This window comes from Setaria italica, chromosome V, assembly GCF_000263155.2.
Source record: "Setaria italica strain Yugu1 chromosome V, Setaria_italica_v2.0, whole genome shotgun sequence".
Classification (NCBI taxonomy): domain Eukaryota; kingdom Viridiplantae; phylum Streptophyta; class Magnoliopsida; order Poales; family Poaceae; genus Setaria; species Setaria italica.
Genome location: NC_028454.1, coordinates 8426750 through 8440307, shown reverse-complemented (window position 1 = coordinate 8440307; position 13558 = coordinate 8426750). Strand labels below are relative to the sequence as shown.

General features: G+C 46.7%; 2 protein-coding genes across 2 annotated transcripts; both read left to right on the top strand.

Moving 5' to 3' along the window:
• The first annotated feature begins 2315 nt into the window (after window positions 1–2315).
• LOC101767210 (uncharacterized protein At2g39795, mitochondrial) lies at window positions 2316–4866 on the top strand. The gene is made up of 3 exons (XM_004968118.4): window positions 2316–2669; window positions 3881–4263; window positions 4364–4866. Exons 1-3 carry the CDS (start codon window positions 2394–2396, stop codon window positions 4521–4523), a joined length of 819 nt encoding a protein of 272 aa, XP_004968175.2. The 5' UTR covers window positions 2316–2393; the 3' UTR covers window positions 4524–4866.
• A 315-nt stretch (window positions 4867–5181) lies between these two features.
• LOC101766796 (uncharacterized protein At2g39795, mitochondrial) lies at window positions 5182–7511 on the top strand. Its single transcript, XM_004968117.4, has 3 exons — window positions 5182–5544; window positions 6626–7008; window positions 7115–7511. The coding sequence occupies exons 1-3, from the start codon at window positions 5281–5283 to the stop codon at window positions 7272–7274; spliced, it is 807 nt and encodes a 268-aa protein (XP_004968174.1). The 5' UTR covers window positions 5182–5280; the 3' UTR covers window positions 7275–7511.
• Window positions 7512–13558: the final 6047 nt, after the last annotated feature.

Here is a 13558-nt window from a genome sequence, read left to right as displayed (position 1 = left end):
CAGGTCCCTTGTCCATTGTCCCCAACGAGCATCTCCATGTACGCGATGATATTCATATCATATATGTTATATGTACTCCCTAAATTTTAAATTACTATTTGTTTTGGTTTTTTTGATACATCAAAAGCCAAAACGAATAGTAATTTGGGATGGAGGGAGTACATCTTTTATGACCCTCCTTCAGGTTCTTTGGAAAGGAGGGAGTACATGCCCTCCTTCAGTTTCTTGGAGCAGAAGCGCATTGAGGTCAGCTTTATACGGAGGACTGTATTGTTCTTCCTCCGCCTCCCCGAGATCAGAATCTGAAATCCAGAGCACATCGGATCATTTCTACCAGCAGACACCAGACACCAGAAAATTATTTGCCCCCACCCAACCAAATATTCCAAGCTGCTGCTGCACATAGGACCAGTTTGGTAGGACTCCAGCTCCTCCTAAAATGAGGAGGCGGAGGAGCTATTTTTTTTGGCTCCAGCTTCTCTATATAAAATGGTTCCGGCTCCTCTAGTGCTTCAGGAATGAAGTTGTTTTTAACCAAACTGTTTGATAGAGCTTCAGCTGGAGCTGCAGAAAAAGCCGGAGCTGGAGCCCTGCTATAAACTACTCCATCCTGTGCCTGTGTGTGCCTGGCATCTTCCTTCCTTCCTGTCCTGATAAATATCAGTTTCCTGGCCATGATAAATATCAGTTTCCTGGCCTGGACCTCCACACCAATCACCTTCGTCTGGAAGTCCAGGCACATTATCCTCCCCTCGTCCAGCTGCTGTGGTGGCGGCGAATCCTCTCCCATTGACCATTTCCCCAGCCCATCTTGTAAGACCCTAGCTAGCTAGCTAATCCAGTTGTTCCCCACTAACCTCCGGCCGAATTGATTAGTCAAAGGTGGGAGCACATCTTTGTCTCGCTAATCGCCTTTCTTTATAAAACCCCCCGTCTTGCTCCTTTCCCCGAACAAGAGAGAAGAGAGCACTCAGAGCAGGAGGAGTTGTTGCTTTGCTTTTGTTTGGTGAGCAGCGGAGGCGAGAGCGTGTGCGTCGCCGTCGTCGTCGCCATGGAGGGCCTGCTGCCGTTCCTGTACCGGGCCATCCTCCACCTCGCCAGCGGCGGGGAGACGCCCCTCGGCAACCCCTTCCGCAACGAGTCGCCGTCGGAGTCGCCCCTCGCGCCCTACTACGTCCGCCTCGCCGGCGCCGGCGCCCCCGACGTGCCGGCCTTCCTCTCCTCCGCGGCGCGCGGCTACTACGATCGCGGCTGATCGATCGAACCAGCCAGCTCATCTCCTCCTCCTCGTCGATGGCTTGGATGCGGCATGCTGCAAGATACGAATATACGATACGAGGCTTGCAGATCAGAAGAAGAATTCTTGTGAGCTTCTTCTTTAATTTAGTTGTGTGTGAGAGTTTGTGAGCCTTTGTTGATTCCCCTTTTTCTTGGCTTCTTCTTGGAATAGCTTTTGGTTCTTCCTTTCCTTGGCTTCTTCTTGGAATAAAGGCAGGAATGGGTGGATGGATGAATCCTGGGGCCTTGTGAAGGAGGCTCATCTGCCTCTGCCGTTGTACATACGTGATCAGTCTGGTGCTCGCCAAAATTGCAGGCGCTCAGACACGGCGAATGTGAAACTCTGCTACTGATTATACATGATTGTGAGTGCAATATCAGATGGTCAACTAGTCAAAAGGTTTTGTGATGTTCTTTGTCCACCTTGTGCATGATCTCTTGCTGCTGCTTGGCCCTTTTTCTTGTGAGGGCTACTCTTTTTGGCTTAATTTCTCTTTTCTTGCTTTGCAAATCAGTGTATCCTATGTGTGGCTTGATCAGAAGGTCAGAAATGCCATTAGAAAAGCAAAGCAGCATGGATTGTGCTTGGTGGAAGCTGCTGGCACCAATTGGAGGAAAAAGGAAACCGGAAGAAAACAAAACATGCCATCTTTTCCAACTACTACCATTGTCTGGCTCGCTTAAAACCTTTCGAGGAACCAGATTACTTTCTTTTAGACCAAAAGCTCAACTTGAAAAGGGCAAATTTTCTTTGCGATTACGCCACCGGAAACTATGGATTTGCCGAGTGCCAACTTCTTTGCCAGAGTGTATTCTATCCGAAAATTATTCGGTTTCTTGAAAGTTTGACACCAAAATTTTCTTCACAACTGCACTGTTCCAGTGTTTTCTACCAAAATTTACTAGACGGCACACGGAAGCAGTAAATGACAATTGGACAAACGCGAAATGCCGCCGAAGAAACGCCTTTGCTCTCACTGACGTGTGGGCCACACACCCGGCTGCCTATGATAAGAGTAATAAAGCCGCCCAATCCAAAACCCAAGCAAACCCCTCCTCCCCTCTTCTTCCTCGCCTTATCCCCTCTGCTCCTCGCCGCTCACCTCCCCATCGCCATGGCCTTCGTCTCCGCGACCGCCTCCGCCTTCTCCACCCTCCTCATCTCCGTCCCATCCGCCGCACGCGCAGGCGCAGGTGCAGGCTCCTGCCCGCAGCCCGGGCGGGCCATCTTGGCTCCGCTCCACGCGGCGAAGGGCCCCAACTCGGAGCCGGTGGTGCTGGAGAGCAAGGTCAAGGGCAAGAAGAAGAAGGGGTCCGGCGCAGGGAACCTCCCCGGAGCCCTCGACGTCGAGATCAGAGAGGCGCAGGAGTACCTCGACAGCGACGAGCAGGTGACTCCCTCGTGTTCCCCCACAATTGCAGCTGAATCGTTCGGTTCCGGTCGGACTGTATGGTATATTAAGAGATAATATGTAATAACCTCGTAGGAATATTGAAATTTCGAGTCTAACGAAGTGCCGGTTAGAGAGGAACTTGTGATGGAGATGACCCTTTTTCCTGAAATTTTGTCAAGTTCTAGTGCTGTCTGTGTGAATGATAGGTAGGAGTTTACTGCTGACTGAGTTCAAGACTCTTGTTAGTTGCTGATTAGCACTAGTTTGCAGATATATAAATAATTTGGCATGTTTGGAGGAAGACTGAAGAGCTTAATTCTCAGTGAAAATAAGTTACCATTGTTTAGGTAACCTGACCACTTAATGCTTTTAGGATTTGCTTCACACAAAGTTTGCTCATCACTTAATTATGGTAGAAATGAAGCAGACTTACCTATATTCTGTTGTGTTTTCTATATTCTGTGAGAGGTCATACTACAGATTGTCCATGTGAGCTGGCATTCAGAGAGCTGTGTTGTTCTTTGCATCTGCTATTCGCTGTCCTGATTGATCATCCAGATTGCTGACTTTCTTGAATTTGTTTTTCCTCGCATGCTCTCCTGAATATCTGTTGAAGAGTCTAATTATATAAACAATGTCTTGGGGTGTTTTCTTGTGTTCATGCATATGTACATATGACCAATAAAGCATGCCAGTGGTACTTCTTTGCCTCTATTTGTTTGGTCACATTGGCGCCCTCTGCAATTCTGTCCAAGCTCCACCACTGTGAATTACAGTTTAACTTGTTTTTTATGTTGCCACTTTTTATGATAATATCCCCAAAGAAGCAACAATACCTGCATCGCTTTTCTTCTGACCAGCTGCAATAATTCAGTTGATGTCAAATCGCCCAATAATTCTAATGATTTTAGGGGAGTATGACTTTATATGGCTGGACCAATGATTGAGTTTGTTGAGGGTTTATTTGGTTTCAAGTTTTGAACTACTTTGAGGCTTCACGTGAGAGCAATGTTCAAACTGACATTGAGGTAGACTGATTATCTGGCCATGCACACTCCTGAAAAGACTTGGGGGCAGATACTACTTTCTGCAAGATTTAACGTTTAGCATAAAGTTTAGATTCTGGTTTGACACCACCGGTTCTTGGTTTTGCAAATGTTCAAGCTTTTTAGCTGTATGCCTGTACTCATATATCCTTCTTTTGACAGGAACCTGTTCCAGAGAACTTCCCTTTTGAAATTCTTGACGAAGAGGGTATGAGCGTGGTTATTTTGAAAAGGGACTACAAGGATGAGAAGATTGAGGTCATTGTCAGCATGCCTAATTTAGAAGGGGGCCCTGAGTTTGATGACGAGGAAGGTGAGGGCAATGGTGAGAGTGCTGGCAAGGACGATGAGGAAGAACAAGATGATGATGAGAGTGCCGGAGATAGCAGCATTTCTCTAAAGGTTGTAGTCTCCAAAGCCTCTGACCCAAAGCTTGAGTTCACCTGCACAGCCTTCCGTGAGGAGATCACAATTGATGATATGCTGATAGTAGAGAAGACAGACGAGGATGGAGAGAAGTTCCCGTACGAGGGGCCTGAATTCACGTAAGCAATAACAGTTTCCACATCCAGTTTTGGGTTCTATAATAATGAAACGCTAGCTGCTAATCTACTCGAACTCAATGCTGGTTCATCTCTATTGCAGGGAGCTCCCTGTGAACGTTCAGAAAGGCCTGTTCAAGTACTTGGAGCAACGGGGGATCACGCTGTCAGCTACCAACTTCATGCACGATTACATGGTGAGCAAACAGGCGCAGGAGTACATCCGGTGGATGAGGAAGCTCAAGGATTTCGTCAAGGAATGAGGAGCAGCAACGTGAACTGGCAACATTTTTTTGGTAGCCTAGCCCTTAGTATGCGTTACAGAATTATTACAATTACGCATAGCTTGTCCCTCTCTCTAAAGGACAGAGAAAGGTGTATGGGTCTCAAATGAATCTGTATCGGCTGGCGAAACAGCAGCAGGTAGATCTCCAGATGTGTTTCAAGAAAATTAAGAATTACAGGTTACTGCTAGCTCTACCAGTTATCAGTTTCGTGCTGCTTCTCTGGATGTATGTTGTGGAATTCTGATGGTTGATGTGACCTTTTTATTGTGCTGAAACGAGCGCATTCTGCTTGCTGAAGAAATTTGTTTCGTTTGGAATAGTGAGGAATGAAACGATCAGCTTTGCGCTAGGCTCATATTGCCCTGCTAGCTCTACCTGTTCTGGAAGTCAATGTTTGTCAAAAATGCTATTTTCAAAACGATATATTGATAATCTGTTTGGTCAGTACCGGGCACAAGAAAAAACACTGCCAATTGTAAGCTCTTTATCCTTTGGTTCTGGAAATATAATTCGTTCGTTGAAAACACTGCCAAAAAAATCAATTCCTTCCTTCTTTCGCAAGAACAGGGTAGAGATCATCCTGACAGGTGGGTCCAATCACTTGCCCTTTTCCTTAAGCCTCCCCTGTCCCCCCACGCGCCTTCCAGAAATCCCAACCCCTAAACCCCGAAAACCCTAGTAGAGGAGGACTCCACGTCTCCACCCGCCGCCGCTCCTCTCCTCTTCCCTCGCCATGGCCCTCTTCGCCGCCGCCCGCCGCGCCGCTGCCTCCACCGCGCCCCTCCTCCTCCGCGCCACCGCATCGGCCTCCTCGGGCGCCCACCGCGGCGCGGCCCTGCTCCGCCCCCTCGCCGCCGCCGCCGCGGCCCGCCCGACGCAGCCCCGCGCGATGCCGTTCTCGTCGGCGCCCGCGACGAGGCCCAGCTCCGACGCCGAGCTCCTCAGCGTCATCGACTCCGAGATCAAGTACGCCGAGGACTGCGACGACCACGACAGGGTAAGCGAGCCGATTCCCCTCTGATTAATGTATCTGGTTCGGATCTTAGCGTAAGAGGTCCTCAGCAAAGAACCTATTCTTGTTTGTTGCATCCTGATCCCTTGTCAGTGTTGATTCAGTCACGCCAGCGAGCAAATTTATGGCCTGTTAGGTGGATTGTCTGATTCTGTTGTAAACTTGTAATTGCAAAAAAAAAAAAGAATTTGGATCTGATATTAGGGATACGGAGGATCTTTAAATAGTATCGTTGTGTACATATTTTGGTTCAACCTGTATGCTCGCTCCACTGTTTCTTAGCATAGTCCTGTACTCATGTCCACAGTTTCCCCAGTGCTCGTAATACTTCTGTACTTGTTTTTGAACAATTGATTCTTTTCCACTGAGGCATAATTTAGTTGTAGGAGGGTTTTCCTCACCAAGTATAGCTTTTATTACACAAATCTGATCTTAATTGCTACTCTCTTGATTGTAGTTGATTTTGTAGTATTTGTTTCTTCAGTTACAATAACAGTACCGATCCAGAAATTATGCACTTGCTCATTCAAAGGTTTTTTTGTGGCTTTGCTGACCTTACAGCTCTATGTCTTTAGATACATTTGCCTGTTGTCCCTGCAATTTTGTTCTTGTATTGTGGTTTTATTTATAGAAGGTGATGAATATTTGCTGCCGCTTGGCACTGTTGTGTGTATTAGGATGAGCAGTGTGATATCAGCATTGTGGTTCACTGGTTCCAATCCAAAGCATCCATGCTTGATTATTATTGATGGTTGGTAGGGGGTAGAGAAACAAACGAATGTGTTGCAATTGCCTATAGCTACACGGCAGGATAGCAGAGAGATTCTGCCTGTGAATTCAATGCATTAGCAGTTTAGCTCAGCCTTGTATGGTTTCTGGTATGCAAATATGAAAAATGGTGATTTATGTACGTGATCCATCCTGCATGATGGTTCTGATGTCAACCAGCCAGTTCTAATCTTGTGCAGAGAGCCTTGCATTGTAGTTTGTTTACTTACTGTAGAGAGAGCTAGATGTTCTTTTTTGGTTGTAGTTGGGCTCTCACTTGTTCTGTTTCCGAAAGCAGGTTGAGGAAATTCCAGATAACTTCCCTTTCAAAATCACTGATGCGAAGGGGACGAATGCAGTTACCCTTAAAAGAACATATCATGGTGAGCAGATTGAGATTGTGGCTCATATGCCCAGCCTAGTCACTGGAGATGAGCCTGATCATGACCGGGATGACGAGGACAAGGGTGAGGATGAAAATGACAGCAACGACGATGAAGGCGAGAAGCCCCCCCAGTCGAGTGTCCCTCTCACGGTCACTATCACCAAGGGTGATGGCCCCGTGCTTGAATTCACCTGCACTGCCTATCCTGATGAGGTCCTCATCGACTCCTTGTCCGTGATGCAGCCGTCAGGGAATGATGAAACTGACTTAATTGCATATGAGGGTCCTGATTTCAAGTAAGGAGGCATAACTAAGCTAACTCATTTTTGTTTCTTGAATATATTAATGCTTAAATGTATCCCTGTTTGGTGCTGACAATCAACCTTTGCTCATCTGCTGCAGTGACCTTGATGAGAACCTGCAGAGGGCATTCCACAAGTACCTGGAGCTGCGTGGCATCTCACCCCTGACAACAAACTTCTTGCACGAGTACATGATTAACAAGGACAGCCGCGAGTACCTCTTCTGGCTGAGGAAGCTGAAGGGTTACTTCAAGCAATAGAGATCAACGCCACTTCTCTCCTCCCAGGCATAAGATAGTTAATGTTCTTTGCACATTCAGATTTTGGAGCGACGAAGTGCTCGTCTTGAGGCAGCATATGCACTTTACCTGAGCGGTGAAGTTCGTTTTCATGACTGTTTTTGGTGGTGTGATAACGGCCCGTTGATCTGGAGGATGGAACCAATGATATTTTGGAAATGTTTAGTAGTATTCTTAGTTCCGTTGCTCTGCTCTTTACCCCTGAAAAGCATTTGAGTTACTGGTGAGGGGCGGTGCCCCGACCTAGCGATCCTGATTTTGACACCGCCTGATGGCAGGGCGCTTATATCTTTTGCGTGGCTAATGTTCGTGTTAGCGGCAGTTTTATCATGACCTAGAGTAGATGGTAGGATTAGTGCTGAGCCTGTCACGGCTAAGCGCCAACGAATACTCCTGAGCCTAACGTGGCTGTTGCGCAGGATAGCGAAGGAGACCTTGAATAGCCAGATGCTTTTCGGATAGCGCATGAACTAGGTTGCCTGTGAGGATAGCGCATGAACTAGGTTGCCTGTGTTATTAAAAAACACAGGTTCTCGAAGGCAGTGTTTACGAAGAAAGATCTTACGAAATTCGTTTGCTTGATTTTTCTATTCGGTAACACACACATGGACAAAGATCATAGTTATTGGACACGGACCACACTCGACAAATTTTTTTTAAAAAAAGAGATTTGAAAAAAAATACCTATCTTCTCCTAAAGAAAAAGTTTATCTATCTTTGTGGTAGGGCACGTATAGAGCAATGAAAGCCCTTGTTTACTTGGCAAATTTGGGAGGTGCCAAATTACTGTTACAGCACTGTAGCACACTGTAGCGTTTCGTTTGTATTTGTGAATTATTATCCAAATATTGACTAATTAGGCTCAAAAGATTCGTCTCGCAAAGTACAACAAAATTGTGCAATTAGTTTTTAATTTCGTCTACATTTAGTACTCCATGCATGTACCGCAAGTTTGATGTGATGGGGAATCTTCTTTTTGCATAGTGTCAAAGTTGGAAGTTGAGGGTGAAGTAAACAAGGGGTAGGTAGGTTCGTTCTTCCTTGTCTAAAGCCATCAGAATATGTAGTTTACCATATGACGCTCAATGTTCGTCAACTCTCTTCTGTACCTTCCCCAAGCCCAAGACATTGTAATATGATGTTTGATGTTCGTTATCTCTCTCTTCTAGGCCTCTTCCAGGTTGTTTACGTGTAAATTATACTCTTCCATCCTAAAGTCACTTTAAATTTAGAAAAGTCAAAATGACCTGCAATTTGCAATTTGAAATGGAGAGAGTACACTCTAGCTTAGAGGGTGTTTGAATATCCCGGACTAAACTTTAGTCCTATCACATCGAATGTTTGCACACTAATTAGGAGTATTAAATATAGTCTAATGATAAAACTAATTGCATAAACGAGGGCTAATTCGCGAGACGAATCTATTAAGCCTAATTAGTCCATGATTAGTCCATGTGATGCTACAGTAAACGTGTGCTAATTATGGATAAATTAGGCTTAATAGATTAGTCTCGAGTTTTATAATTTGTTCATGTTTAGTCCTTCTAATTGGTATCCAAACATCCGATGTGATCCAAACTAAAAATTAATCCATGGATCCAAACACCCCTTTAATCTCGCGTGATGAACAAAGTTCGGATTATAATCTAGAATATAAAATCCAACACCTCACAGTATGATAATTCTATAAGCTACAAAATAGCAACTCATTTCAACTTAATTTTTGACTACCGAGATAACTACCCATCCAACTTTGTAATATTTACCCGCCCTTGCCATTACAATCTAGCGAATCTTTTTTTTCTTCCGACCGACGCGACGATCGCCCCTCCTCTGTTCTTCCTTCTTACATCAAATCCCTAACCCTTTGTTGCAAATCCCTCAAATCCAATGAGATTAGGCGCGCCTCGAGGAGCTGATTGATATCGACGATGAGGAAGAACACCCATCTAGTGCTTTGGACATGATAACTAAATCTACGGTGTAATCTTCGTTTATTGCCATTCAAAAGATCAAAAGCTTTACATTAGAATGTAATTTCGAAAATTGAGTGGGGGCATATGTCCCTAGTGATTCACCTCATAGGCCTGCAAGTCCGAAGGTCAGCTCTTGATATCAGGAGCTTGATATAGAGGTAAATGTGCATGGAGTAGCTACTTGCCGGACCCACCAACCTTTTTTAAATTTGAAGAACCTTCAAACTTTGATTACATCGAAGTAGCTGGTTGGTGGCGTACGTGTGCATCAAAGAAGTTGATTGGGGTGCTGAAGAATATGCCAAAATTCAAAGGCATGCTTGTGTTCGTAATGATTTTATCTCCATTAGTTTAATCTACTTCGATGGCTATTTAAGTGATCAATATATAATTACTTAGGACTTACTAAGCATATGAGTGTGTTAATATAAGTTGTGGACTCTACATATATGTGTCTGAGTATGAATAAATTCCATATCTTATGATAAGTTACAATTGAAAAATAGGAGCTAGCTAAGTGCTTCCCATGAATATTGTGATTGAGGTCCCTATATACGTAGGGTATTATACCATCATTAGCAAAGAGAGAGATATGGTTTGCATCATGCTTCAAAAAACTAGCGCTTGAAGATATGGCTTGTGGTCAAATGGCTAGTGCTGTGGGTGAGGTTATTACATATTATCTCTTAATATACCACCGCTTTGTTTGCTGCGGTAAACTTTTATGAGAACGTGCAAACGGACCACGCCCGTGTCCCATGACCATCACAAACTTCTTGCAATGTGATCTGAGGGCCTCAATTCAATTCAGGCCCCCTTTAGCATGGCTTAGGCCAAAGGGGCTTCGGCTTCACACTACAGTAACGTGCACAATGTGCACAATTTAGCATTGTGCGTTACTGTAGCATGAAGCCGGAACGGATACTGAGATCTTAAAATAAACTAGGAAGGAGGTGAAGCTGGTGAAGCTAAAAAATGGTTCCCTGTGGCTTCAGCTCCACCTGCTACAATGCTGCTACAGTTGCGAAGCTAAAGCCCCCTAAGCCATACCAAACGAGCCCTTATATAACTATACTCCTCTAAAAATATAAGTATTTCTAAGTTTATTTTAAATCAAAATATTTTAGGTTGGATAAGTTTATAAAAAATTGATAATTATGATATAATTGTATCATTACATCCATTATAGAATAATTTTCATAGTTTACTTTCTTGATGTGTTAAGTGTCAATATTATTCTCATAAATTTAGTCAAACTAGGACGATCTGATTTGGTTTTGGGACATAGTATTTTTTCTAAAAAAAAGAAACATATATGTGTATTGGTTTATGAAGTAACGATAGACAACTAAATCTGTGTCGAACAGAACTCGAAATTAATGGTGTAGACATGCATCGACATCCTCAACCATTACCGCCCATCATATCAATATTTTGGTGCCATAACATCCATCGATTTGGAAGCTGAATCTAGTGAAATTGCGGGAAGGCTTTGCATAGATGGATGTGCTGGTGCTGTGCTTCTTCTCCACCACCGTTGCAGTTGCAGACATGCATTTTGTTTGAAACGTGTGTATGAAAATACGTTTTGATACGTACCGGCATTTTGTTTGATACGTGTGTATATAATAAAACAAAGTCAGCATGAACATGAAGATCGTCCTCCGATTTGTACAGTCCTATGTCACGAAATTTGCGACGGTCAGTGGCAGCTGCGAGAAGAACATCATGCGCTCGTGCCTAATCCTACAGTCCTCGCTGCAAAACACGGCCGAGTCGCACCATGCGTCCGGCACGCCGCAACCTTTGGCCGTGCACCGGTAGCCGTCGTCCTTCGGCTGCACCATCACCACCGCTGGCGCCGGCAGGTCGGCCATGTTCCACGTCGCCTGCCGGACTGCCTCGACGGCGTGCCCGCGGCACCGCACGCACTCGTTGTTGCTCCTCTTCTTGGCCGTCTTGGCGCACCCGCCGACGACGTCGCCGCTGCCGTCCGCCGCTTCCTCCTCCTCGACCTCCCTTATGTGCCGCCTCGCGACGTCTCCGGCGGTGGCGCCGTCGTCCTTGCTGTAGAGGAGGACGGCGAGGACGTAACCCGCTACCTTGTGCCCCGCCGCAGCGGCCTGAGCGAGCAGCTGAACGCCCGCGCCCTCGCACCGGTGCGCGAAGACGAGCGCGATCCCGGAGAGGAAGCACGCCTCGGGGTTGCCGGCGCCGGACAGGCTGCCGACGACGGCGAGGTAACGCTCATGATCCGACCACCGCATCGCGCCCGCCTCCCGCTCGAGCGCGACGCGCCTGCCAACAGCACGGTCGCTGCACGCGGCGCGCATGGCGCGGCAGCTGGCGCGCAGGCTGCGGAGGTCGTCGACAGGCCGCGGCGAGGTCGCCGCGACGCACCCGGCGATCTCGACGGCCATGTCGTGCGGGAGCGCGTGCGCCAGCGACGCGCGCCGCGCCGCCATGCTCCGGGTGAGCACCACCATGATGGCGCGCGCGATGGAGACGGTTGATGGCTGATCGAAGATGATGCTTGCTTGCTGCTGGCGTGTTAGCTCGATGGATTGGGAAGGCTGGTACCTGCTGATCGAAGCTAGCCTAGCAGTAGGACACGCGCGCGCGCAAGTGCACGTGATCGATCATGTGGGATCAGAGTCGAGTCCTCTGCGAATCCTGCTACCCTCTGAACTAGGATTATTCTTGGACATTATGATCAGCGGATGCGGATCGGTTTGTGTCGCTGTAAGCCTTTGACGGGATCTGATGCAGTGATGAGGTTTTGTTTTCAGAAATCCAGAGACGTACAGTAAAATCATTTCCACGTGCGACCTGCTAGGGCACTGCAATTCGGACATGGATACACGATCGAACACGTTTACAAGCAGTATGTGACCAGAGCGATGTTCTCCTCCGATCCGATTCGGATTAATCTTCGCGTATGATCCTGATTCCTGATAGCCTGTAAATGTGTCGTCTTAGTAGACATGCACCGAGAGAGTTTGCTTCACGTGTCTGGCTACTACTCCCTCCGTTCCAAATTATAAATCATTCTAACTTTATTGTAGAGTCAAACTATTTTATATTTGATCAAAATTATAGAGAGGATCACAAAGATTTATGGCACCGAATAGATATACTATGAAAATATATTTAATGAAAAAACTAATGGAACTTATTTAGTATCATGATTATTTAGTACCATGAATATTAGTACTTTATTGTATAAATTTGGTCAAACTTGAGATGTTTTGACTAAAAAATTGAAATGACTTATGATTGGAACGAGAGGGAGTATTAGCTACGTGCACGGATTAATTTGCGGCTTACGTATACTACGCGCATCTATAGATGATCTCTAGCATTGCGGCAGCGCGGCGAGGCCCAGCCGGTGGTCACCAGGGAGGTAGCGCGCCCAGACGGCCGACGGCGTCGCCCTTCCGCCGTGAAAACGGAGAGAGCGCGCTGAGCCCCACGTACGCCGGCGAACCGCGGCTGGCCCTCTCGCCGCCGCCGCGCCGTTATTCCCTTCAAGCAGGACTGGAACCTTAGCTTCTTTCTTAGCACGGGCAGGCAGGTACGTGCAACCCGCAGCTAGCTGACCCTTGCGTACACGCCTCGATCTTGCAGCTAGAATAATTCAGCGACCTTATTACTAGAGATTTAATCCTCGTCAGCATCAGTCACCCAAAATTGTACTACAAATTGAATGGGATAAGAATTTGATGTTAGGATTTGGGGTACTGCATTGCTCGGCTGTAGGGGAGCTGCGGGGTGGCTCGCTGGCCGGCAGTGGAGGCGGGAGAGACGGTGGCGGAGCGGAAGCAACGAGGGCGCCACCGGAGTCGGATGGTAGGGGAACCTCGGTGGGCGGTGGGGCGGCGGTGGAGGTGGCGGATACTGCCGGAGTCGGGCGGGAGGTGGTGGGAGGCGGGGCGTTTCGCATTCGGTGTCGCCGTGCCACTCATCGGGTGCGAGGAAGACGGAGACGACGGTCGCGTGGCGGTTCGGGAAGAGCGGTGGGGCTGAAGATAAGGTTGAAAGCAAGGAAGATCTAGACCGTTGGTTGATTAATTATCAGCTGTAAAAGGTGACTGACGAATAATCTGTTTCTTAGGCAACTGACGCGGCGGCAGACCCTTATTACTAACTTGAACAAGATTAAAGTAGTCATTACGATACGTGCCGTGTGTGTTCTTAGCCTAATATTAGCTCATTAGAATTTAGATTAGGTCTGGGTGAAAGAAGATGGATTTGAGTTGGTGGGATCAG